Below are 25999 nucleotides of genomic sequence, written 5' to 3'. Positions count from 1 at the left end.
TTTTTTTCATTCCTACTTCTAAATTCCTGCATCGCATTTGCCACCTGCTTTTGGAGTAAACATGCCTCTAGAAAAAAACCTACGTTCTGGGATTTCATATATGCAGTTTGTAAAAACTAGAGACTAAATAGGAGAATATTTGTTTGGGCAGAGTGCTTAGAGCCTGAAAATACGAGGCAGAACCTACTTAGACTACAACCACACTGTAATTACGGATCAGGGGCTGCTACCTCTGCCTGGTTCTCTCCATCTTTGCCAGGAAACTCTCAACTTCGACATTACAGCTATAGATTCACTGCTGCCATTAGCAACAGGTGAACCCTGCAAAGCACTGTGCTATATGAATTACAGATGTGGCAGCTACTAAAGGAAAAATGCTGCAGCATCCACAAAAAGAGGCAATCTTCCCCTGGGAATTTTCAGAAGCAGCCTCATTCTCCAGGTTGGTTTTCTCAGCACCCTACCCTACTTCATCTGCACCCCACTCCAGCGCCTTCTCTTGTACAGCCCCAATCCTCGTCCTTGGAACAGCAACATCCAGTTTCACCTACACTATGAATCAGCTCTTTCCTTCCCTCCCATCACCTCCAAAGCCACATATTTCAATGTGCAGTGCAGTACACTGGTACACAGGGAGTAAATAGCAAAAATGGCTCTGAACTCCTGCATGTAAGAAATCTAAAATAATCGATTTGCTCAAGTACGTACACAACTGCAACGCCAAAACCTCCAAAACCACTTTGTGTTAAGGAAGATTGCGTATTAATATCCCCATTTCTTTATCTCTTTTTGCACGATTAAGCATTTCTTCATTTTTGGTTAAATCCTTACAATGCAAAAGGTTGATCTTTCAAACCTTTCTCTCAAAATAACAAACTTCCACAAACTTCATTTCTACACCAGGAAACGCTTACAGTTTATTGACACACCACTCAGAAAGCAGGGTTTTTTTGTAAAGTTCAGCAAGGTTTTTTAAGCACATAAGGAACATAAACTGAAGGCAAGATAATCCTGGCATTTCTCCCTTAGAAAAAAAGCTGAGACTTCAACTAAAAGGACACTACCAATAGTCCGGGCAGCCAAACACCAAAACAAATCATTTTGACATACGATGCCAAGAACCACAGAGCCACCTGTTGCAGCGTTTCTTTAGAGCCCCAGATTAATTCTGTTACGACTTACAGAAGCCACTATGACAGAAAACACATTATCAGAAAAGTTGTTCCAGCCTACCTGTGGCTGAGTCCAAGGCTCCAAGGCTGTTTCTTTCAAAGGAGTTTGTGGCCTTCCCATTTCTTTTGTGTGCTTTTAGGAGAGAAAAGTATGCATCAGTTATATGTTCAACCACTTGGTCAGCATTCAGCATTAATTTCCCTTGAGGGAATAAAACAGTCAGGTACAAATTTTGTACAAAATAATGGTAATGTATCACAACTGCATACATTTGGAGTAGACTTGTAGGTCTGGTATTTTTGCAGCTAAGGAATGCGATTTTTATAGAGTTGCTTTAGCTTTCAAGGTGTGGGGGGTACACGCCTTTGTCTGTGTGTAAAGATGAAAAAACTCAGATAAAAACGTGAAATGATTTGCCAACAGAGTAACATTCAGCAGCAGAACGTCAGAGGGAACTCGACTCCGGTTTCTCTGCCGTTTCCTCCCCAGGCTGTGCTATGTTCAACGGACACCCTCAAAGAAGGACATTGACTGCAGTGGAACTAACTTAAATAGGTGAATTAAAAGAAATATTATGGAAAACTTTTGAAAAGTCTGCATTATTTGGGCGGGGGAGCCATGTTTTCAGATGAGAGCCCTTGCCTTTCCTGGCTCTGGAGCCAGAAGACTGAGCAGTTAACAGCTTCTGGTCTCCTTGACTTTCCACTACCTTGGAATATTTCAAGATCGACCACCCCAAATCAAAAGTCTGTATAATCAAATAGATTAAAGTAGTCTTCAAAGAAGTAGACTTGCTGACCCTCACACTTCCTTTTTTTTAATATTACCAAAAGATCCTGCAATTACTTCTTAAAGTCTGTAATTCCTCTGCTTCAATAATAAACACGTAAGATTTTTGAGCACTGGGACTGCACATTGAATAGGATGTTGGCTCCTTTTAATTTTCTCCATATGAATTTCCCAGGAAAGGAACTTTACACATTGCTGCAAAAATACTGACAAGTCTCACATATTTTCTTTCTCCCTAAATTCTTTCTGTCATAAAACAGAAACAATGGCATTCACAAAAAAGGTCCACTGCTGAACTACAGTATTTAAGTAGTGCCAGGATTTTCCTCCTCCTGAAACACAACATCTCTAACGTACTACCCTTTGGATACGGCCTTTTACATAATATAAATAGCATTTTATCCAAATCTCATATCAGAGTGATCTAAATGCCCATGGAGACTGCAAGGACTGACAAATAAAGGGAGATATGCCATTGGATTTTCCATCATCTATAGTAAAATGTGGCCACTTAAAAGGAAACATTTTTTTAAATACAGAATTTGTGGGCAACTTCAGTAGCATGGAGCATTCACAGGGCTCATTTAAAAAACCCACCTTATTAAATGGTAATTTTGTTTTGGCAGGTTGGATTGCCTGTAATAATAGATTACAGGCAATCATTTTTACCATTTCTGTTATGCTATATTTTGGGGTAACAACAGAACATGATTCATTCTTGAAATAGAACAATAAGTGCATTTCAAAAGAAAAAAATAACCACAGATTTAGTGAATGCTAAACAGAGTTAAAATGAATGCATCTGGAAGGGAAGGTTGTGTTTTTCATATGTTCAAAAGGAAATGTATTCTACCTTATAATCTTTTTTAAATGTAATGATCAAGCATCAAAGGGACCCAAACACATAATGAAAATTATTAAACATATCAATTGTGGTGCCAAGATACCATAATAATTCTGTATGGGACAGCCTGCCAGGAACTGACATTAAAAAAAAAAAAAACAAAACAAAACCAAACCAAAACAAAAAACCCACACTATTTCTTGAGAAATAGTTTTCCTTGGAATTTCACATCAGTTTTTTTATACCACATTTGACCAGTCAGTTCTATTTTAGAGCAGAGAGAAAAAGGAAAAAAACAAGTGTATGAGTACATGAAGAAAAGGGATGCAAAAGCACATTTAGGTGAGACAATACTTAAAATGTTGGAGTAACACTTGAAAACCATGCTCTAAATCTTAGATATGACTTAATGAAGACTCAAACACCTCTCAGTGCTGACTTTCTTATAGACTAGCACCTTGTGTTCTTCATTTACTTCCTACTGTTTCCACTACCCAGCACCCAAAGAAACCCTTTCACCCCTCCGAAGACAAGTGTCAGAAAGCGGTGACAAAACACAGCAAGAGTGAAAATAGAGCAGGTTCTGGGGCAACTACTAGTCAGTCAGCAGCCTGCATCCTGGAGCACATGAAAGAAAGAAAAAAAACAAGCAGTAGCTGCTTCCAGCCCCTACAGGCTTTCCACACACAGCAGTACACATCTTTCTAGCTCTCGTTCCATTTTTACAATGCCGTTTCAGAACTAAAGGGACCGAGCTCTAGAAATTAAAGGCCCCAACGCACAGCACACATCTGGTTTGCCACAGAGAACCTGGAACTGTGTTTGCATGGTCACCTTTCAGTGTAGAAAAACATGTTATACGTGAGCTGTGACTACACACGTGATAGCTTACAGTGAACCAGCACTTAGGCTGCTAACTAGCAGCACATCAGCCGCAGCTTCCAACTTGGCATGCTGCAAAACTCCGACTGTGCGAATACCTGTTCTGAACTACATGCTACTACAGCAATTGTGCTTCTAGTATACAAGCTCCCTACTTACCACTTGCTGAGATATACATACATTCTTAATGGATCACATAAGCAGCACTTATTCACAAGTACTCTTTTCTCTTTTTTAAAGAATGTGGTAATGACAGACAATCCTCCTGGGAGCTTCTTTCTTCCACCACAGATAAAGAAGCTCTCACTAAACGTGGAAAGTTTTTGGAAGCCTTTATCCCCCTGTTTTGCTTGAAGCATCTTCCCACAGCCTTCTGCAGTGTCTACGATTCCTCTAAAGAAACAATAGAATATGCCCACAGACTTTTGTTTATGTTCCCTCCACTTCCTCAATTTGACATTTAGGTTTCACACATAGAAGAAAATTGTACTCGTAATGAGATAAAGATGGAATGATTTCAACCTGGATATTACATTATGGTTTCAGCAGTGCCATTAAAACTCCCTTAGCTCGTGTACACGCACTGATTACAACTTCTTTAGCAGGCAGGCTTGACTTCTGGAATGAATTAGGTTCTTTTCATGTTTGATGAACCACCTGTCACTTCTCTTACAGCCAACTACCGTTCCAGGGCGTATCCGCACAACCGATTCAGTTCCTGCCATTCTTCCAACTCCTTCTGAGATCTTCCCCTCCGCTGGAGCTGAGGGAGACTCGGTTTGCTCTAAATCATTACCTGACACCCCGTACCACTGCCCTGGTACGGGCACTGGAGAAGGCAAAACAAGACAGGAAACCACGTAAGGTCTTGTTGGCTGTAAAAGTTTTCTTTATCTCGGTAATCCCTTTTACCCAGTGGGAAACGCAATACTGTCAACTGTTCCCCAAGGCCAGGCAATCTTGTCTATCCACAGAAAGCCCAATTTTCAAGTATTTTCACTATGAAAGAAGTTTTACTTTGCTGAGTCATCATACAGCCAGTCACATCGGTCTTCCACCTGACCACCTAGAAATTACCCTGATCAATTATGTTAGCAATCAATAAAGTCCAGCATAATGGCCAGCTAGTAAAAAGATTGTGCAGAAAATATTTTGCTGATATTTGGAATTTTCTCTCTAGTTGTAACAGCAAACAAAAGCTTTAATATTTAATCAAAGTAGTTATTAAATCTTTTTTAAGAAAAAATGAAATTCATCATGAATGTTTCCTGTTGTTTGTTAGGAACAGTAAGTTAACAAACATATAATTACTTATGACAGCTTGACAGGTGATAGCCAAGCTTCCAAAATTTACCAGAGAAAATAAATCGTAAAATAGATTTTAAAGGTTATGAAAGTCATCGTTGTAAGTCAGACTTCATTTTTACCTTTAAGATGCCACACCGGTGGTCCCCACTCTGAAATACAAGCGGGAAATCTCTCGCACATCTGAGATAGTTCAAACTAATCTTACAACTGCATCCTCCCCGTACGCTAGTCGGGTTCCTGGTGTCTGTACAGGTTAGGCTGACGCATAATGAGACGCTGCTAATTTGCTCAACCTATTTTCTCCATCAGACTCAACCCCATTCTCTCTCTGCCCTAAGGTACTGGCCCAGCTCGCTCCGTCTAGGATCCTGCCCTGCCGGTCCCCCGCGTAGCTCAGGAAGGCGGGATGCCGGTGGACGGGGGAAGAGGGATGCCCATTCCCTGCGCTCCTGTCCGACAGCCACGCGCCGAGCTCTCCCTTTTGCCTCTCCCTCTGCCCAGGGCGTCACAGCACCAGCGGCCAGGGGAAGCTGCCGCATCCAGGCGCGGATGCGAAGAGCATCCCTCTCCTCAGGGGCCAAGAGAGGCAGGCAGGCAGCTGCCTGCTTTCTGCCTCGGCCGAATCCAGCTCGAGCTGCGCTCCCGGCCACAGGACCTGCTGTATCCCTTCGCTTCCTCCAGCCAGGACTCCCGAGCTACCAGGCAGGCACCTCTAATACAAAATACATACTCTAAAACTGAGGGAAAGTCCTTCCCTTTTTGCCGGAGAGAAGTTAAATTATGCTCAGTTGGTTGGCCTCAGCTTCCTGAGTTGCATTTTAAAATAATCATAAAAATTTCTAGTAACTTGACCCATGGATATGACTAATTTTTCAATGACTATCACCTTCCCAGGCTGCAAAGGGAATTTGTTCTGGCCCTCAAACTTTTCAGTGTAAAGCTGACTACTGGATCTGTTCAGCTAGGTGTCATGTCCTTTTCATCCTGTTTCCTTATTGACAGTTTTTTTGCTTTTCTTCGAAGCAAATCTGGATTTATTAGAGTTAAAAAGAAAAGAAAGAGTTACAGCACAACAATTGGGGTTTATGTATTTTGATTTCTGGCAAACCCCTAAAATTATCCAGACGGATACTACCACCAATGATTCTAATGGTTATTGATTGCTGTGAGAAGCAAAAGCAGACTGAAATTCAAAGATAATACGATGCATTTTTCTCTGGTGCCTTCCAAAATTGCTACGGCAGCATTAAGATTGTCTGACTCAAAGTGTTCCACTCCTGCACTTTACAGGAAAAAGGAATTAAAAAAAAAAAAAAAAAAGCTTTATGAAATTGTCTTTCAAGCTGAAATCCTGTATGGCTTGAAGTGAGATTTAGGAAACAAACAGCAAAAGACATTTTGTAAGTAGTATATTAGTTATGTTACGTTATCAAAGTCTGGCTGGGATTGCACATGTGTATTTGGGGCAGCTTTTGTCTTTTCTAGTTATGTTTAAAGTATACGGCCAAAAGCTACATTTTTAGACAGGAACTGCAGACTTTACTATTTTTCTGTCCCACATTATAATCAGGAAATCATGTATACTAATTTCACCGTCCAGACAGAACATCTTTATTATCACACCGAGACAGAGAAACGCTGTAAGCCTGAGAAGGAGATTATCTCCACTAACAATGCCCCCTCCTTGCCTGTAAGTTGATTTCAGGTAATTGGATTCCTGCAGTCCTCTCCTTCAGCCTCCTAAGATCCTTCATGTGAAAGGTGAACAGAAGGGTTAATTTAAGTGAAGAAAGTATAATTTTATGTAACAGATTGCTAGAACAAATTATTTTGTTCCACGTTTCCAAGCTTTTATAAATACAAAAATAAATCTGTGTGACACATAAGTATATGGGAAAGCCATAGGACAGCTGAAATCAAGATATTAGTAAGGATTCATATGGGAGGGGTTTTGCTTTGTGTTCAAGAAACGCATTAGCTCTGACTTTTTCCAAAGAACAAAAATACAATTTGAACCTCAGAGGTAAAAACCCCTTTGTGGAGGTATCAGCGAGGAACCCACAGCCTAGAGCCCTGAAACGTGATTTAGGAACGATGGGAACAATCGGCTTTCCACACCAAACAGCAACCTGGAATCACCACTGACCCAACTTCTACGCTGTTTTGGCTGTAACACCTGCGGCTCCGTTTCTGAAAGTATCAAAATGCCTTGTGATGTTGCTATACGTCCTCCCAGCGATTCCTTGGCCTCAAAAGCCACAATTTAACCCAGCAAGTCTCTAATGGTTCTGCCAACAGGCAGCTTTTATCTTGCAAGTACCTCTTCAAAGATGCAATAAATCACCTAGTGCATATCCAGCCAGCCAGCAATTATAAGGGCATGATTTCCAGAGGTGCAGCACACCCACAGCCTCCATCATTTACAGCTGTTCTACTATTCCTGTAGAAAAATCAGCCCTTCGCTTACTTATTTCCTTCTTCTGTTCCAACACACCTATGAGTGAAGCGGGTGCCTGGCAGGAGACACAGAAATGGAAGACAAAGGCGGGCTGTGGGGTGGGGGTTGAATGACTACAGCATACTAGGAAAGCTCAGAGGTTTAACAAAGCCTGACATGAGATTTGCCAGATGGTTCTGTACCGGATTGTAAAACTTTAAACTAATCTTCATTTAAGAGTTTTAAGGGCTGTATCCCTCTTATAAAGCCTCTTGCTCTTTTGCCTGGTTGATTCTGGTAAATTATAGATCAGACTTTAGAAAACTGCTTCCATGAACAGCGGCTCCTTAAATCTCAGCTAAACTGAGCAAGAAGATTACATGTTATTATGATGTAGCACAGCAGGATTTTTGTACAGCAAACATAATGATGTAGAGAAGGATAAAACTATCATTCTGTGCAAGGAGGTCATCCATAGAAGAACAATGCTTTTTATACAGCTAGCAAATCCATACATACATGGTGAATCTTCACCTGGCAAATTCTTTTTCTTAATGGTTCTGTAAAGAAACCCAACCATAAGCAAACCCCAAATCTGTATTTCAGGATTCAATGATCAAGCATCTTACAGGAAAGGAGATGTCATTTGGGAGAAACGATTCCAAATATTACTAGAAAAAGTATCTATTTCAAGGGCAATTTTAGGGTAAATGCATTCTATTGGTTTTATGCAAGGAAGAAGGATTTCCTCTGAATCCCCAGTGAAATGTCAGATAGTGTACGTAGTTTTAAAAATTAAAATACTCACTAATCTTACAGGTGCCTATATATACTTTTAATTGTAAATCAAATACAGTTTGCATGGAAAAAGCACAAAGCAAAGTCAGTATGCTAAGGCATAGAAATTCTTTCCACCTGCTGTCAGTATTTGTAATCTTACACAGTATCTTCACAGCTGAAATTATAGTGGAGGGAATCTATAGATTTCAGACACTAAATGATGACAAAGTTGAAGTGGGAACAATGGAGAAAAAAACCAAGCGCTTGGTAACTAGCAATAGCAAAATGTCAAAAATCCAGAGACTGAGACCACCAAGTTCTGAGACTTGATACAGTAATTTGATACTAAAATTGTGGCCTATCAATCTTTTGAAGAGGTGATACAAATGTTTAAGTCTGTTCAGCTTTAAGTCAGCAGCCTATTGAATTTGCTCTAATTTTCTTTTTCTGTACATGATTTTGAGTGCAATGTAGTAATATCAAATGACACCCCCCTTCTGTCTCTTTTTAATTGAAACATTATTTCCTGCACATGAAAGCTTTTGACTTAAAAGCAATCAGGTGTGATATTCACAGCTCTGGTCTTTTCAAAATGTCATGCACAGGAATTATACGGATTTATCCTAAAGCTCCCTTTAAGAATATCAGCATTTCGAAATGCCCAAGAAAATGCCTATCTATGAGAATATGCTATCGAAGACTTTGTTTTTCAACTGATTTTACTACATTTAATTAACAAACAGATACTGCGTTACACTTCTGTTTTATCTTGCACATCATTGCTAAGATACTTCAACAAGTTTCCCAAATTTCAGAATTGACAAAAATTTCTTAATCAATGTGTAGTTAAATTCTTTCCAATATAAGAACAGAGGCATTCCCATAAATTCAGATAATCCTAAAGGAGCAAAATTACTTTAAATTTTGATAAACACAGAACATTTTTTTCAGTTCAGAAATGTACAAATCTTGGTGGTAATAGCTGATAAAATATGCTCACGCTACATGTTCTGACTTGAAAGTATTTACATATATAAAACTAATGTGACATTATATGCTACAGTATTCTTACTTCAAGTGAAAGGGGAAAAAAAAAAAAAGAACTTAATATCAAACAGCTTGTTTTAGTTGCCTGAGCTCTACTTAGCTTTTAAAGAATGAATATAAATGTACAGAAATCCGTTTTGTGACTTGGATATAAAGTATCATGTTAAAAATGTAGTACATGGTAGCAAAACTACGGATTTTTATATTCCTGCATATTTTCTCCGGAGTTGTTAAAATTCACATTTCTTGTTATATCCCTTCATAAAAATAGTTTCTCTTCCTGTAGGTTATTCAGGAAAAATAGCATAGCCTCTGCCAGTATCCACCTTGTCCAAATGGGTTTTCTTCTCGGGCTTAGTCACACCATAGAGAAAGAAGGTGACAAGTTATACTTTATAGAAATCCAGCTTCTTATAACGAACATTTGCATTTTAAATTGCTCTTTGTCTCTGAATATTAAGTCTGACTTGGATAAAGTTGTTAAAAGCTAAGGCTTCGTCATTTTTTACTTCACTAATCAAGCAAACTAAAAATACATTATCAGAGTCGGCCAGGAGTAGCTCGGACCTGGCTGGTGGAGAAAAGCCTGAACGGGAATCTCACACGCTGATTATAGCCAGGAAAGAATGGCTGACAAACCCCTATACTTCAGGCTTTGAAGTGTGGCAGAACTAAGGAAAATGTGCCACCTTCAATTAGATTTTTCCAGAAAGTTGATAAATAGGTTTACTTCTACACAGCAGCAAGACTAATCTGCAATTCTCCTGACATCAGAGACAACATGATCTATAGAAGCCTTGTTGGATCATCAACTCTTTTCATTTGATGTCATCCTATTTATATTCCTTATCCCCAGCTGTGACTATTTGTCTTATAAAGTATGTTTGATTTTTCTAGTGCATATTGTAGTTCTTAGTACATGAAGTAAAATAAAGAGTCAGATTGTTCTTCAGGTGGCAAGAATATGTCCTGAACAGGCACTCGTACCACAAATAATCCCTCAAGAGATAAAGAGGTATGCTTGGAAGCAACTTTTTTTTCTTATCAAGTCTCTGAGTAAATTATTCAGCATGTATCCTAAACTATGGCACAGAATTCAGACTGAATGCAAACCGTGTAACTTGTAAAATAGGGAAGAACAGGGAAACACATGTAGGAGTCTCCAAGGTTAAGTACAGGTAAGAGTAGCTCCATCTACTCCAAGGAAGGCCAATGCAAGGCAGATCCATCGCTCCGCTTAAGCCAAGAATGTCTGTAGGCTCTATCGGCACAACTTGTGAAAAATAGGTAAGAGTCTTTTTATAAGCGTAGACATACACAATCACATACTCCTGTCATTTGTTACTTCACATGTGGTCAGAATACAGTCTGAAATCCCAATCTTATTATAGTAAAATACAGTTGAATTTGTATTGCATTCTTGTTAACCAAAAGAAACCGGTGTCTGTCTGACTCTCAGCACCTTCTTCCCTTCCCTCGGACAACTGTGTGTGTCAGCTTTCCCTCAAGAAAAACAATATGGAAATACTTACTTACTTGTCCCGATGGGAAAATGCTATCCACAGATGTCCACAAAGCCCCATCACATTTCACCGAATACTCAATATGTTATACCAACCCCACCTTTACTTTATGTCAGGAATCCCTTCTAAAATTACAGGAAAAATCCTACCTTGATATCATACATTTAACTGTGCTAATAAGGTTTGCTGTCAAGAGAATAGTAATTCTATTTCAGGAAGAATTCTAAAATTCTAACTTTTTTTTTTCCCAGCTAAACATAATAATTACATTATGAAATTACTTCTCTTGCTAACCTATATAAAATCTGCCTGCTATACTTCCTTTCTGGAAGGAGGGAACCTACAACTCATCAGAAGCCTCGGTGGGCTTGGAACATCACCTACAGAGCACGCACTGAAGAAAGAGATTTTGGCAGTCCCGAGGGACTGACGCCAAGGTACACCAATGCCAGAATTTCACTGATACCTAACTGCCTCCATACTTACGCTTGTGCGTTTTGGACATGGTGGCAGAAGTGCAAATTGGGCAGGCTCAGAAGCATTCTCAGTGGGTTTTGAGGTTTTGTATTTTTAAGGGGTTTTGTGTTTGGGTTTGGGGGGGGGTGTTGGTTTGGTTTGGGGGTTTGGTTTTGTTTTTAGGGTTTTTTGGGGGGGTTTTTTGGTTTTTTTTACATACACACATACATACAAGTAATGGGCCCACCCAGGAGATTCAGGGAAGTTATAATCATAACATAGATGTGCTCTCTTTATTGTGTAGACATCATTACAAGACTCCTTGGCGCAGATATTGGGATAGCTTTAAAACTTAAGTACTTAATACAAGTATTACCTCCGGTGCATCTGTTATCTTGTCCCTACTCTGATGAGAAACGTGCTCAGAGCACAGGCGTGCAGCAGAGGCAGAGTTTGGTGCTGGGTACAACAGCAGTAGACAAGCGTGGCACCGACACAGCAGTGATCGGCACAGATTAGCGATCCACGGGGATCACACAGCCTGTGCTGAAACCCACGTTACTGCAAGATTTTATTGCTATTGTAAGTGAAGACAGTTAGATGAAGTTTAGAAGGTAAAATAATGAACACAAGAAGAAATAAACCCCGTGCTCTCCACAGGTTTTGTAAACGAGGTGAGAATTAAGAACACAAAGGGATCAGGGGAGATCCGAGTCTTTTAAATAATGGGCAAAGCAGGAGGAGTATTTCTGAAGTACTGAAGAACGCTGACAAGCAGGTGTTACAGTGGTGTTAAGGATGTCTAAACTTAATCCTGCGAGGTGTCTTCACTTAAGATAAATCAGTTTCTGACTGTCTTCTACCAACTGTGTTGTACCTAAGTCCAAGTGCATCCTCACTTTCTATTTTAAAGCTTATTTTAATCCTGACACACACTGCTTCTCAAATACATTTCCTGATGCTTTCCATGTTTTCTATTTTATTTTCTGTTGTTCATGAATTATTGAATGAGAGATTGTTTTTCCCCTTGGGGCAGAGCGGGGGAAAGAGAAAAAGAAAACCCAGAACATAGCATCTGAAATCTAATCTTCCATAAATATATGATTAAATTAGTTTATGCAGGTCTGCTTCCACTAATAACGCCTGCAGTGGAAAACTTTTCAAGCACAGTCCTTGTGTTTTATAAAAACAATAATGAACTGATATTAGTATTGCTCCTCTGGAAGCATCATTTTCCTCATTTTAAAAATGGCAAACTAAAGAGCAAAGTCACATATACAGTAATTTTTAAAGCAACAATTTCTATTACTAATGCCAAGATGAGACAAAATGCCCTCTCTTTGATAAGATTGTGAAGAAAACTACTGTCATAAAGTAATGCATTAGAAATTGGAAGTAGACTTCATAATACAGATGATTAGAATTTGGAAGACACCTTTCAAAACAGATGCATATTCACACACACACTCTCTCGCTCTGATTTCCAGAGCCACTCCAGAATTCAAATATTTCAGATGTGCTGCATGAAAATGTATTTGATTTTTTTTTAAAGCACTTTTTATAAAACAGACTCTGTTACATTGTAGAGGATATTCTTATTAAGCAATACACTGTGTAAGTCCAGTTTTTTCTAAATCATTGCAAACAATTCTTTTTCTGCATCTGACTCCCCAGCAGTATGTTACAGATATGGGGCACAGGAAACCTGAAGGAATGAGTTAGATAACCAGACACCTCAGTTACAAGCTCTGGCCCTAAGCAGATGAATATGAAACTCTTGGAATTTCAGCAAAAATGTTAGCAAAGGATTTTTAATGCTGAATCCAAAACATGGTAATGTGTACACATCACTGGTCTGGTTTAGTTCCAGCTAGTGTGAACACCAAAAATAGTGAAGACGTGATAACAGAGACTTCAGTTTGAGTCAGCTTACAAAGAAAGACAGGAAGCTTTGCAAGATATAGAACTCAATTTTTTCCCACCAAAATTCTCCATGTTGTTAGAAAAAAGTGCAAAACCTGGAATTTCTAATTTCAGGTAGATAAGGTCATAGATACAAACTTAAAAAACAAAGATCACTTTAAAACATCCTCTTTTGTTTATTTTGTAGAAAAAAAAATACATCCTAGTGGATTAAGGAAAACAATATCAAAGGAGCTACTATATCATACACAGAGCTCTTACACATGTTAAAGAAAATGGCAGCTTACTTATTAGGGGGAATCACTTTAATTCTTCCAGATGATGTATTCCAGGAATAATTTGAGCTTTTAGAAATAGTTAATGAGATAAAAATCATTGAAGCATCATTCTGATGGAAGTTGAGGGTTTTGCACATTGCACTTAACATAAGAGATTTGCAAGTAAACATTTGTTGTATGTGAAAAGCAATGGCAAAAACACAGAACATGGCCATCAACAGATTTCTAAACTATTTACACTGAATTGCTACTGTCTTAGATTAAGCACACTTTCAGTGAAATAATATATGGCAGTGAAATCATACACAGTAGCCACTTTCATTAATTTATTATAGAGTGCATTATTCTGTCCATATGCAATAGACTAGGAATAATTTCACTTATAAAGCTTGCAACAATTTTCTAAAGGGTTATGCAAATCTTGTATGATCTTCTCTAATACCTTTGATTTATGTATTCCATAAAAAAAACACATTGTTATCTCAGGATTATTGCACTGAACCTGCTGGTATAAATTCAAAATCTTAAGGAATATGAAACACTCTCTCAACTTACATGACAGTGGCCCTTAAACCTTTTCAGATTATACTCTTTATTGTTCCAATTCCTACACCCCATGAAGTATTATTGAGAGATCTGAACTCACCACAAATAACATTTGTAGGGGAAATGCTGGCCCAAGGCTCACTACAACCCCCTCCCCTCAACCTAACAAAAAAGATCCTGGGTCAGTATTCCCTATTTTTACAGATTGTTTTTCTAAATGCAAGTATAGGTTAATATTATATGTGTATTAAAATTTTATTAACAAGGAAAATTGAAGAAAATTTATTTAAATGATCTCTTTCTGAAGTAGGGAAATGGAAATCACTTTGTCCCACAACCCTTTAAATATTCTTGTCAGTCCCATTGTAACATAAATAAAGATAAAATGCCATTATTATAGGAATGTAAAGCTGTTATGATCTATCTATACACGTACAAAGCCTCAGCGTTCAAAGGTAAAATAATATTTTTCCTTTTTTTGCTATTCCAGACTTATCTCAAAGGGAGCAGTTGGAAAGAAAGAAGAGGCCGCGTAGAACTTGTTGACTGAACCAAATGGAATTTTCTAGGCAATCACATGCAGTACAGATAGGCTGGCTATACAAACGCACCAGCTTCTCTTCCCTTTCCTTCTTTACGTAGTTGAGCATATACACTGCTGTTCAATATTAGTGAAGTGGAACTCAAAAAGCAAACATCATAAACTTTTCATGTCCTTCAAAATTTCTATGTTCAATTCTGATGCAGCAGTGTACCTCGCACAAGTACACTTGGCAAGATTTATATCTGCCAGCCCAAGGAACCTATGCTAAAACAATCATCCCATTCTGTTTCTTTAGCAAACAAAAAGTTGGAATAAAAATGAAAATGAGAAGAACAAAAATGTCACTGCTGCTCAGTCACTGGGTGCTAAGAGAGACTGCTGATTAAGATATTAACTGAAAAGCCCCAAAAGACAAACCTTTTGAAACAGGGAATGAAAAGACATTTGTTCTCCTTTGTAGACATACACTGATTATACTAAGGAAATTTAACCACTGCAAATACAAAAAAAAAAAAAAATCACAGCTAAAATAATTAATAAAAACAGTAAAAGACATACAAAGAAAATGACATGAAGGAGTTTCCTCAAAACCAGCTGCTTTTGATACAGAGCAAAATAAGCATGTGTCACATGACAAAAGATGTATCAACAGGGATGGAAGAAGACTTCTGGAAAGCTGAAGATCAAATAAAAAATGCAGAACTATTTTCTGTGTTAAATATGTACGATAAATATAAACTTTAAGACAACAGACCTAATCCTGCATTGTCCTGAATCCTGCAAGTGAGGAATTTTACATAACCTCACATCATTGCTACAAGGAAATTTTTTAAGAACTAAGTTGTATCAGTGAATTTTTAGACTTTTTAAACAAGCTTAGAAGGGCCAATAGCAGTAAATACAAGACAGTGAAGTATCATGACACATTATACTTCTATTCTTAACAAATCAATGAATCGCACTAAGGATTTAAATTATACCTCTCCCCTATTACCCAACTCATCACAGAGAATCTGGAATCACTCTTCACTAGATGAAATACTAATAATACAGAATTCATATTTAAACTTCCCTTCAGATTATGTCTATAAATGCATGAACTGTTACAAAATCACAGGATTTAGAGAAAATAAATCCACTGTGGAAATAATTTTTCCACTTCTCTATATACAATTTTTTTCTACATTTACCTCTTACTTTAGAGAAATACTCTACTCTAGCATAAGATACCCCTGATTCACTTTAGGGAAACTAGTTTGTTTCAGCAGAAATTTGCATGGAAGAATATAATCATAAAAGGCTAAAATGGCTATAAAGGAAATTACATAGCCCAAGTAAAGTCTTAAATAGTTAGAATATTAAACTTTTTTAAGGATATATCTCAACCAGAAATCAGATTCACTTTAAAAAATTGTAACATTTGTCTCCCAGAAACATATTGGGATTTGATTTTTTTTTCTTTTCTCTTTCTTTGTCAGTCTTTATGAAGCTATCTCTAGTTTACAAAATTTCTTCAAGCAGTTTTCTGCCAACAGTTGGTTTCTTTAATTTACCTCTATCATAGATTCCCAAGCACAAGAGTAGCTTCTTGGCTGCTTTGAGATCTGCATTTAATTCTGCATTCCTTCCTTTCATTTCAGAAACGTCCGCCTTTATCTACATCATTTTACTTTGGGGCATCATTTAACTTAGTCCTCCCTAGCCACAAGTCCTAGCAGACCCTCCCACAAACTTCTCGCTTCAGTAAATTGATTTGCTGTCTCCTCTAACTATCCTTCACAACAAATCAATCCTTTGACTCCTCCAACTTTTCTGAAGGCTTACCTCTTGCCTGCAAGAGAAAAGTTATAATCATCCTTCTTCTCCTTTTTTTGTATTTCTCTGTGGCAGTGGAGAAAGACTCATTTTATATTAAGCGCTTGCCATCACAACTGGGTTCAGAGAGAGCCAATGGACCAGTCAGTGCTCCCCATCTCACTGCCATCACTGTCCATCAGAGCTGGAAGGCTCAGGAACACTGTAAATACGCTGTCCCACACAAAGGAGTTATACTTAAACCAGTAGAGGTTCTCCACCCGCTCACACACACCAACATGCACCACAGTTAGAACTTCTCTTTGGATATGCCCTTCCACCTTACAGTTTTGGAATATTTCTTTCACTTCATTCCATTTGCCTCGCTGTTACAGAGCGTACCAGAAAAAAAATTATCGGGCCCGGGGGGGGGCGCGGGGAAGATCAGGATCTAGGACTTGATCTCAACTGACTAACAACTAGAATCAGCCACACAAAGAAATACCATTAAGAAGCTCTACTGAGAGTGACTGCTGTACCTCAACAACCTGGAGCATAATTAAAGATGGAGCTGTTCGGACATTCTGGAGCAAGTCAGTAACTTCACAAGGCGATTTTCTATCTTGGAAAGACCACCACCCCATTAGATAGGTCAGAGAGGCAGGAAGAAAATGGATACAGATAAGGTAAACATACCTCTCCTACAGAAATATTAAAATGAATGGCATTGTGCATCTTAGAAGGAAATGAAAAGCATGACATAAGAGGATATATGTACTGAGACACACGGGTGTATTTGTAGGTCAAATAAATTACATGGTGACCACTCACAAAAAATCTAGTTCAAGAACTGAGGGGGAATCAATTAAATTAATATGTTGGTTTTTAAGGGAATTAAAAAAAAAACATCTTGTGGGCTGTATGATTGGAGCGCTGAGCAAATCATGGATTTCACAACATAGCATTAAAGAGTAACAATATTCAGAGCTATAATAATTAAGACAAAATAGACACGATCTCCAGAGAGCAGTGCAGAACCTTATTTTCCAGCACCTTTAAGCTATTCTAAGCTGTGGGAGTGAGATCTTGATAAGTGATAATTCCACCCTATGGCACTTCTAACGCATTTTTCATAAACAACTCACATTTGCCCGTGTTAGTTCTGGTGTACTTTACAGTTTTAGCAACACAGTGTTTCTTGTTTCTGCAGATTTGCATTTGTCCACACACGTTTGATGTAAGCTGGCAAACCATAGCTTGTCTCCAGAGTGAAACAACCCCCTGAACAACACAAGATCTCCTGCTGACAAGCGGGCTATGCCAAGATGTCACTACGTGTGTGCTCCAGTGACTTAATTTCAGTAACTGAAAGTCAGAGTTCCGAGGACATGACTTTCCTGGTGTAGGCAGGGCACAACACAGCGTTTCATGGTTCTCATCACAACCCACATCCAAACTGCTACAGATCGCATGACCGCAGCACCAGAAAAACCTGCAGAATCACTGAATCATTCAACGGTTACCATTTCAGTAAGTTACACAGTGTGGTAAAGTGCTTCAGCAATAATAGTTCATGGAAGAAACCATTACGTAGTAACAGGAGATCTGTTGTCCTGTCTTTGCTAGAGCATGTTGCGATAGTCAGCTTCCAATCCCACCTGTTAATATAGGAAAATTAGTTTCCGACTCTCAGAGAAATCAATGAACTGCAAGTTTTATGAGAGAAAGTTGTAGGTTGTAATAGTTTTAACATGGAGAAGTAAAAAATAATAAAATAAAAAAATATATTTCAGGGAATTTAAAAGGAAAAAAAAAAATTAAATGTGCTGGGGCATTAAGGTCAGCTCCCTAATGCACAGTACATATTCACTAGCATAAAAAGCTTTTATGGTTTCCTGAGGCTCAACATGCTTTTTTCTGCTTTTACGTGTCAACAGGTTCATCCTAACCATGCCCTTAGCATTCATAAATCATCCACTTCATTATCAGCCAGTGCTGACCAGCTGTTCAAGTAAATCTAGATTTAAGTTAACTACCAAACACAACATCCCTGGCACAGCACACAACTGAATTTGAAACTTATGTTTCCGAGATCGTCCTCTGTGCCAAACGTGCGGAGAGGATCATCTCGCTGAGAGGTGCAACAAAACACAAGCTATTATCAATGCAGCACTGACAAAAAAAAAAAAAAAAAAAGCAAGCACCTTCGCCTTGTCAACCTAATGTTAAAAATTATAGCCAAGTTCTTCAGCAGAATCATTAACTGCTACATAGCACAGAGGAAACAAAGGCGATGCAGCGAAAAAGCTTGCATGGAGCATTACGTGCTAGCTGCCACCACACAGAGCCAGGGGAAAGTTACAATTCATGTATTTATACTCTACTGATACCTCCCCCCCAATCCCTGCTACTGGGGATAAAACCAACTTGATCACATTTCCAAAGATTCTTCCAAAGCTGAAAGCTTTTCTCTTTCCTACTGTAGATGACTTAGTAAAACTGAGAGAACAGATTCAACTGTAGTTCATAATCATTCTCACTTCCAGAAGAGGTTTCTCCAGCGCAACAAATCTACAGCTGCATCCATCCCCATCTTTGGTCCTGGTTTCCCAGTCTGGAGGTTTGTTGAGTTCACAGCTTACCTACATACATACAGAGACATACGTGTTTAGGTTTCTCTCATGTAAAGATGACTAGTGATTTAAAGTTTTCAGCCCATGATAAAAAGTCATGTGTGAGGAAAAGTGTCTTCAGGAATCCTGACTTTTAAACCCTTCTTATTAAGGCTGTATAAAGGTTGGTTGGTTTGTTTGTAAGATTCCTACCAGTATAAAACAATACTATGAAATCCCATACCTGTAAACATCCTGGTTTTACAGAAAACCAGGAATACATGCCCATTTGTATGGAACTCGCACTGTGGTATCTGGCAGCACGACAACCACATTTTATAGAAGTTGTCACCAAGAGACTTGTTCTGGCCAGAATAAATTTGCTCACCACAAACTGGTATGTGCAGGAATGTCCCACCAGTATGAAATGGCATGCTTTCTCCATAACAATTGCGGTCAGAAAGTAAGAATACTTTCAACAGAACTGAAATTCTTCGAAATTCCCTAGTCTACTGTTTTGTTTATGTTGGAATAAACCCAAAACTCTCAGCTCAGATCTACTTTCCTAAGGAACTCTCAAAGCTCGTCTTTTGTGCCCAGTATCTTCATGAAGAACAAAACAACCAGAGATGTCTGTGCTACTGTTTATTTATATTATGTTAGTTGTTACTGGGTTTCAGCATACCATGAAATATTAATAATGATTAAAAGAGTATGCTTATTTTCCTACAGGGCATAATACAGACTGCATATCAATTTACAAGTATTTTATCAATTTTTATAGTTAGTTCTGGTATATGAATAAAAATGTTACTTATAATTAACATTTACCCCTCTTTTGTACTCTTTAGATATACACATACATACCAACTTAGGTAATAAACAGTGCAGTATCTTCTAAAGGTAAATAAGCCAGTTGAAATGATTTGCTAAAGTACTTAAGTATACAATAATAATTTCATTTGTTTCAATTATGCAACTATTGTGAATTTTAGCACCTCAAAGTGTCTAGTTTTGATAGCTTTTTTCCTTCCTTTTTCAATCAAGTAACCTTCTCTCAAAAAGTCTCTCAAAAATATTTTTAAACACCATAGGTACAACATAATTGCAGAACTACAAAGATCCGTTACGGCTGACATGGCACTAATAGTTCTTGTGGGTGTACCTTTATTTTAAGAAAGGATGAAAGCTTTTGGTTTTCTGGCTTATTGTCAGAAATTGCATTGTTGTGGGTTTCTTTTTAAAAAACATGTTCAAGTACCTTCCTCACAGCTCTTCCTCCTCTTTTTCAAGCTGAGGAACTACTTCACCATTTCAGTCACAATAGAGCAAATAGGCCTTCTACTGAACTGCCGATGTTTAAATTACTAAACTAACCTTTCTTACAGTAAGAGTTGAACTTCAGATGTTTATTTAATTTCACTTACCCTTCTATCCTTTCAGTTATCTATTACTAGCCATCTGGATTACCACCATCAATAAAAAAAATTTCTTTCTGCTGTCAGACAGGGGTTAGCATCTTGAAAAGACTCTCCATCTAATTATATAGATTTACAATTACAGCAGTGTAAAACACTTAACATCCGCGTGTTAAAGCTATAACTTATAGCCTATACTGAAATAATTACAACGGTGAATACTGTGATGTACTCTGTTCCTTCGAGATAAGCAGTGTAGGATCCACTTCACAATTACTCTCCGGACACCTAAGGAGATGCACGTCCCAAACCCTAGACTACACCACAAAATGGCACCCTGCAACAGGGCGCTAACGCGTGGAAGAATAAGCAGAGTTGTAGGTCCAACTCCTCACCCCTTCGCCCAAGGGCTGCCACCTGCGCCGGCCTCCAGGCACCCCGAGCACCCCGGAGCCGCTCTCGCCATCACCGCTTCGCCACAGTCGCTTTCAGTCCGTGGGGCAGAAGATTTAATGGCAGATTTCAGCCCTCAGAGAGGTAGGGTTGTATTTCAGCTACCCCACAAATCAGATGCTGAAGAGGACAATTCACAACACGATTGAATTATAAAGCAACAACCTCCTGGATTTTCAGATAAAGTAACCAGCGAGAAACTTCTGAAACCCTGCTGGTAAGAACACAACTACTAAGCTAATACAACATTTCTACCCTGAAGTCTTTCAAGGCAACTGGAAACCTTCAGAAAGCACTTTTAGTGACTTCCAGGATGAATGGCTGAGTAAATACATTTTAGAAGCTGGAAGATAACGATCTGAATTTCTCTTTTGTCTGGAAAGCTTTGTCTTATATCCTCTTCTCCCTCCCCCTGCTGATGCCTCCAAAATACAAAGACTCCACAGACTCGAAAGCACAGAACTGTGGAATTCTCAGGCTTAGCCTGGTTTCCTTACAAGGACCTTACAGACAAAGGTCTGCTTTTATGTGAAATCTCTTTTTTCATCTTTGCTTTCTCTTTACACACTTTAGCCACAGAGCTAATTCATCTTCATAGACAAATAACGCCTCCTTTCTTTTAAACACAAAATGCTTTATTTGTAAAAAATGCAGAGATCAAATTAGGACAATATATGCGTGTGCATATTACCATTTTAATTTAAATAGGCTGTTAAGGAGAATAAGGCAGCAATCTTTTCACTTCATTTCTCCCAACAGATGCTAATGAGAGAAAGATATGAGTATTTTAAACTAGAGAGGTCAACAGGTATTCTAAAGGTGAAGTAGAGATATTTCTCTTAGTGTTCTTATGCAAGTATCACCATGGGAAAAGGCGAGCACTACCTCAGGCGTGATGTATCATCACACTGCACACATTGCCACAGAAGCTAGCCCCATTCTGAGTCTTGTTATTTCTTGAAACAAAATGGTCATCTCAAATCTCTTAGGAAGTGCTGTGAACAGTATTTAAATTTGAGCTTTACTTACAGATATACTATCCTGAACTGTAGGCTCAGAGTGAAAAGATGGCACCTGCAATATTAACCGGCCAGTCCTAGAACAGATAACTTCTATCTATCTACTGAATTAATTTTTTTTTTTCTTCCTGGGTTGGATGATTTTTTTAAAGATTAAATATGCTTGGCAATATTTTATAGCTCTTTCAAAGACAACCAAGTAATTAAATCTTCAAAGCACAAAGACCACAGAGATATCAATGAATTAAATAATTCTCACCCTACATAAGCGCTATTATCCTGTGTGGTTTTTTCAATAACAGAAAGATAAATCGAGAGATTAAGTGAATTGTCCAAGGTGGTATGTTGAGAAATTCATGGAAACATACTTAATGGAAGTAGCATCTCCTAACACCAAAACATTTAGTCTAGCAGACTAGTAATACTCTAGATGAAAGATATGACAGCTCTCCTGCACACTACGTGCACATTTTTTTCAGACAGAAAGTAATACTGCAGCAAGTGCTAATGACCCCTCTTAAGTGGACAAAGCCAGATATTGCACAATGGAGCAGTAGGATGAATCCATGCTGTTCATTCCCGTGAATTATTTTATTCAGACAGGAATCTATATTTCCAGAGCTGATGCTTTAGCATTTGGGTCTTAGATTAAATTCTTCAAGAGATACATCTGAAAATACTTACAATAATAAGGCAAATTCAAACTATATAAAAATTACAGTCACAACTGTTACATGAATTATTTATGCCAGTTCTAGATACAACACAGATTACAGCAAAAGTTAAATACACATGCTGTATCTCAGTTTCTGTATCTCTAATTTGTGTCACAGATATTGCAAATTAGCTCATTCAATAGCAAACACACAATTTTAACAATAGCAACTCTATTCATTTGACGCAGAGAATTATTCAACCTGTTAAAGATTACCCGATTCCACCAAAGTAGTAAGAAGTCAGACAAAAACTCTCCTCCACTCAAAGTACAAAATACGGATCAAACTAGAAAAAGAGAAGAAATAAATAGGATGGAGCCTAGGAAATGTAAGGAGGTATTCATCTTGAAAGTATCAATCCAATCAGAAGAAAAGTTAAAACCTCTTAAAGTAAAAAGTTCACTCTAAATTAAAAGTTTAGGAAGTCTCTGATGTATTTATGAAGAGATACTTAGAAGAATATTTTCCGCTCTGTTGAAGATCTCTTGCACAGCATACATAGTTTCAGAACAGTCATCTTCTATTTTGAAGACTCTTTTTAACAGTAAGTTACCAAAGTTACCAAGACTTCCAAAGGTTTTGTGGGTTTGTTCTTTCTTTTTTTTTATTACTTTTGATTCTTCTACACAAGACCTCCCAAATTGGCAATCTCATATGATAATTTGTAATGACAGCACAAAAAACATTTTGCAGGTGTCTATAGAAAGACACCTGCTTCTTTTGTTTAGAATCAAGAACAGAAGTGTAACAGTAATACTTCATTAATGCCTCCTTTCATAATGCTGAAATTATTTTTAAAAGTGTACTTCCTCTAATGGAATAGATGACTTCTTTGTCTCTGTGACTTTCTTTCCGAACTGCACGTACTTTATATGAAACATAGCTCCGAGGCTGTCAATTGAGCTTGAAAGTTAATGTTCCTGTAAATCACCAACTGCCAAAACGAGCTACACCATTTACCTTGTGACTGTTTTTTGAAAGTTATCATCGAAGTATTTAGCTAATCGCACTTCAGACCCTGTTTGTCTCCCAAGCCTGCATGGCCAGCAGCCATTCACGTATACAAGACCGAACAACAGAACTGCATGCTCACTGGATAAGCGATGTTATGGTAAGTCATTAGTGTGCTATACCAGTGATGGATTTCAGAATTGAAATTGCCATGAATCATGTCATTAACTTAAGATTCTCTCTCCATACTAACATGTCTTGCGGCAGAAGAGCCAGAGCAACGGCACAGTATTACAGAGAAATGCTTCCCACAGAACTCAAGAGGTGAAATGAAGGGATTTCTTTCTTTAAATGCACAGTTTAGACAAACAGGTTTACAACCAGCAATCTATCTTTTTTTTTTTTTTTTTTTAAATAGGATTTTCCTAGATTATTTGTTGGCTTATTTTTACACTCTTCCCTAAACATACTTAAAAAAACCCCAACAGCTACAGCACAGCCTTAACCTTATACAGTGGGAGTAATTGCCTGGAGTTCAACGAGCATTAGAGGAAGCAACCATTGCTCTGACCCAACTCAGTGTCCAAAGACACACATTGTGCAACATAGCAAAAGACTAACCAGCTCATACTTATCTCTTACGTGGCTGAATTTCAAACTGAGCATAGTATTCCAAATTAACAATTGGAACAGACAAAGTTTAAAACACAGTATCAACATGGAGGAGAAAGCTTAACTCCCAGAAGAGACTGGGGTCTGTGGTGACTGGAGTACAGTGAAATGGTTGGTGAGCAACGTGGGCCGTTTGCCCTGTGTTTCAGGAGTTTCAGTCTAGCTTCAGTTTGGCCCCACCGTCAACAACCAATCTTCACTGAAGCGCAGAAAGTGTCCTCCTAAAATGTATTCTTCACTTTATTTTACCTAAAACCAAATGCAGTTTGCACACTCCCAAACCATTTCACAAAATGAAGTGAAGCACATGAAGCGGACATCACTTTATATGAACTAAAATGCAGGCACACCTTCTGCACCTAACTGGCAAATTCGGGATCATTTTCCAAGCATTCAATAAAGCTACGTAAAACTTTAAGAGACAGCTTACTTTATTCTATCTAATATCTCCTAATTTATAGTCAACAGTTTTTTAATTCGAGATCAGTTAAAATCTTCTGATTGCTCTTTTGTAATTACTGTTTTTAGTTAAGCAATCCCAGAGATAAAGTAGAACAAAGAGCAAAACCAGTCTCAGGTTGGGTCCATTTGGTAAATAGCATGTGGGCAGGATGCCATTTATGAGAAGACCATAACAGGACACCAAAGAGGGTTTGAACTGTTTTAGACAGTTGAGGAAAAAAAGAAAAAAAAAAAAATCTGTCTCATTCCTCTTTCAGTAGAAAATAAATTTTTACTAAATTATGTTTTTGAATTGTATCCTCTTTGCTTTCTTTAAATCAGTAGAGGACCCCTATGTCATTACAAAGCTATAAATGCCACTTCAGCAATGATTATATGCTACCATTGTCATTTCTTCCTCATGCTTATTATGGGTCATATTTCTACCTAGATTGTAAGATTATTGTAATGTTTCAGGTTGGCAAAGATTAGTAAAAACAGTACATAAATAATACAGCATGCAACTGAAATCAGGGTATTTGAGGGAAGGAAGAGGTAGGTACGGATTTTAAGTGACAGGGAACTGATTACTTCAGTGTTCATAATAATAAGACCTGCCAACAGAATAAGGAATAGAGTCATCAGTTTACTACCAGTGGTGACATTTTTTGTTGTCATTCAGCAAACTAATTGCCGCTTTTGTCAGGTGTGAATTCCTTTTAACAGCAATGTTAAAGGCAATGGTGCCTGGCCAAGAAGATACTCCAATCCTTAAAGGCTTCTTCTGTTTCCTAAAGTTCCTTTTCAAGTTTGTTTATCATTTATGCTGATGTCTGTGAAGCTGTTGGGTTCTTGCTTTTCAGAGCAAGGGATAGAAATAAGACAGAAATCATTATGAAGCAATTTGCTAGCCTGTATATAATAACCTAAAGCATGTATCTATTTCTTCTTTAGAGAAGAGGAAGCATTTAATCATTTCTGAAAGACCTACTTATCAAACTGAATTACTTTAAGCATCTTCCTATAAATCACAAAGAAAAAGTATTTTGTTTCCAGAAATGAAGCTTCTATTGCAATGAGCAGAAACGTTGGCAAACGCATCCTATTACTACACTAAATTCTGCAAACTCCTCTAACTTTGCAATGCCTACTTTATGAGCAAAATTTTTGCTGAGCAATGTTACTCAGTCCAAAAAAAGCGATAAATAATTAACATGGCGCCTTCATAACTCTAGCAGCCCATCTTTAGAAGATGTATACAGTTCTGGGGAAGCCTGTTCCTATCTTCCTGAATTTTTGCTCTCCTCTTTGTAGGCACACACTGAAGCACTTTCTGCTGTCAATCCTGAATGGTTAAGCTCAATAAAATTATTCATATTGTTCAGGATTTACT

The 25999-nt window shown here is 38.0% G+C and overlaps 1 protein-coding gene across 1 annotated transcript in view; it reads right to left on the bottom strand.

Moving 5' to 3' along the window:
• PCDH11X (protocadherin 11 X-linked) overlaps nt 1-25999 on the bottom strand; it is a 512148-nt gene that overhangs the window by 261834 nt on the left and 224315 nt on the right. Inside the window, exon 5 of the mRNA XM_029997018.1 lies at nt 1234-1305. Within this exon, the coding sequence (XP_029852878.1) occupies nt 1234-1305 (72 nt within the window). The remainder of the gene's footprint in view (nt 1-1233; nt 1306-25999) is intronic.

This window comes from Aquila chrysaetos, chromosome 21 (assembly GCF_900496995.4).
Source record: "Aquila chrysaetos chrysaetos chromosome 21, bAquChr1.4, whole genome shotgun sequence".
Classification (NCBI taxonomy): domain Eukaryota; kingdom Metazoa; phylum Chordata; class Aves; order Accipitriformes; family Accipitridae; genus Aquila; species Aquila chrysaetos.
Note: the sequence above shows the minus strand (reverse complement) of the source record. Positions and strands in the feature narration are given on the sequence as shown.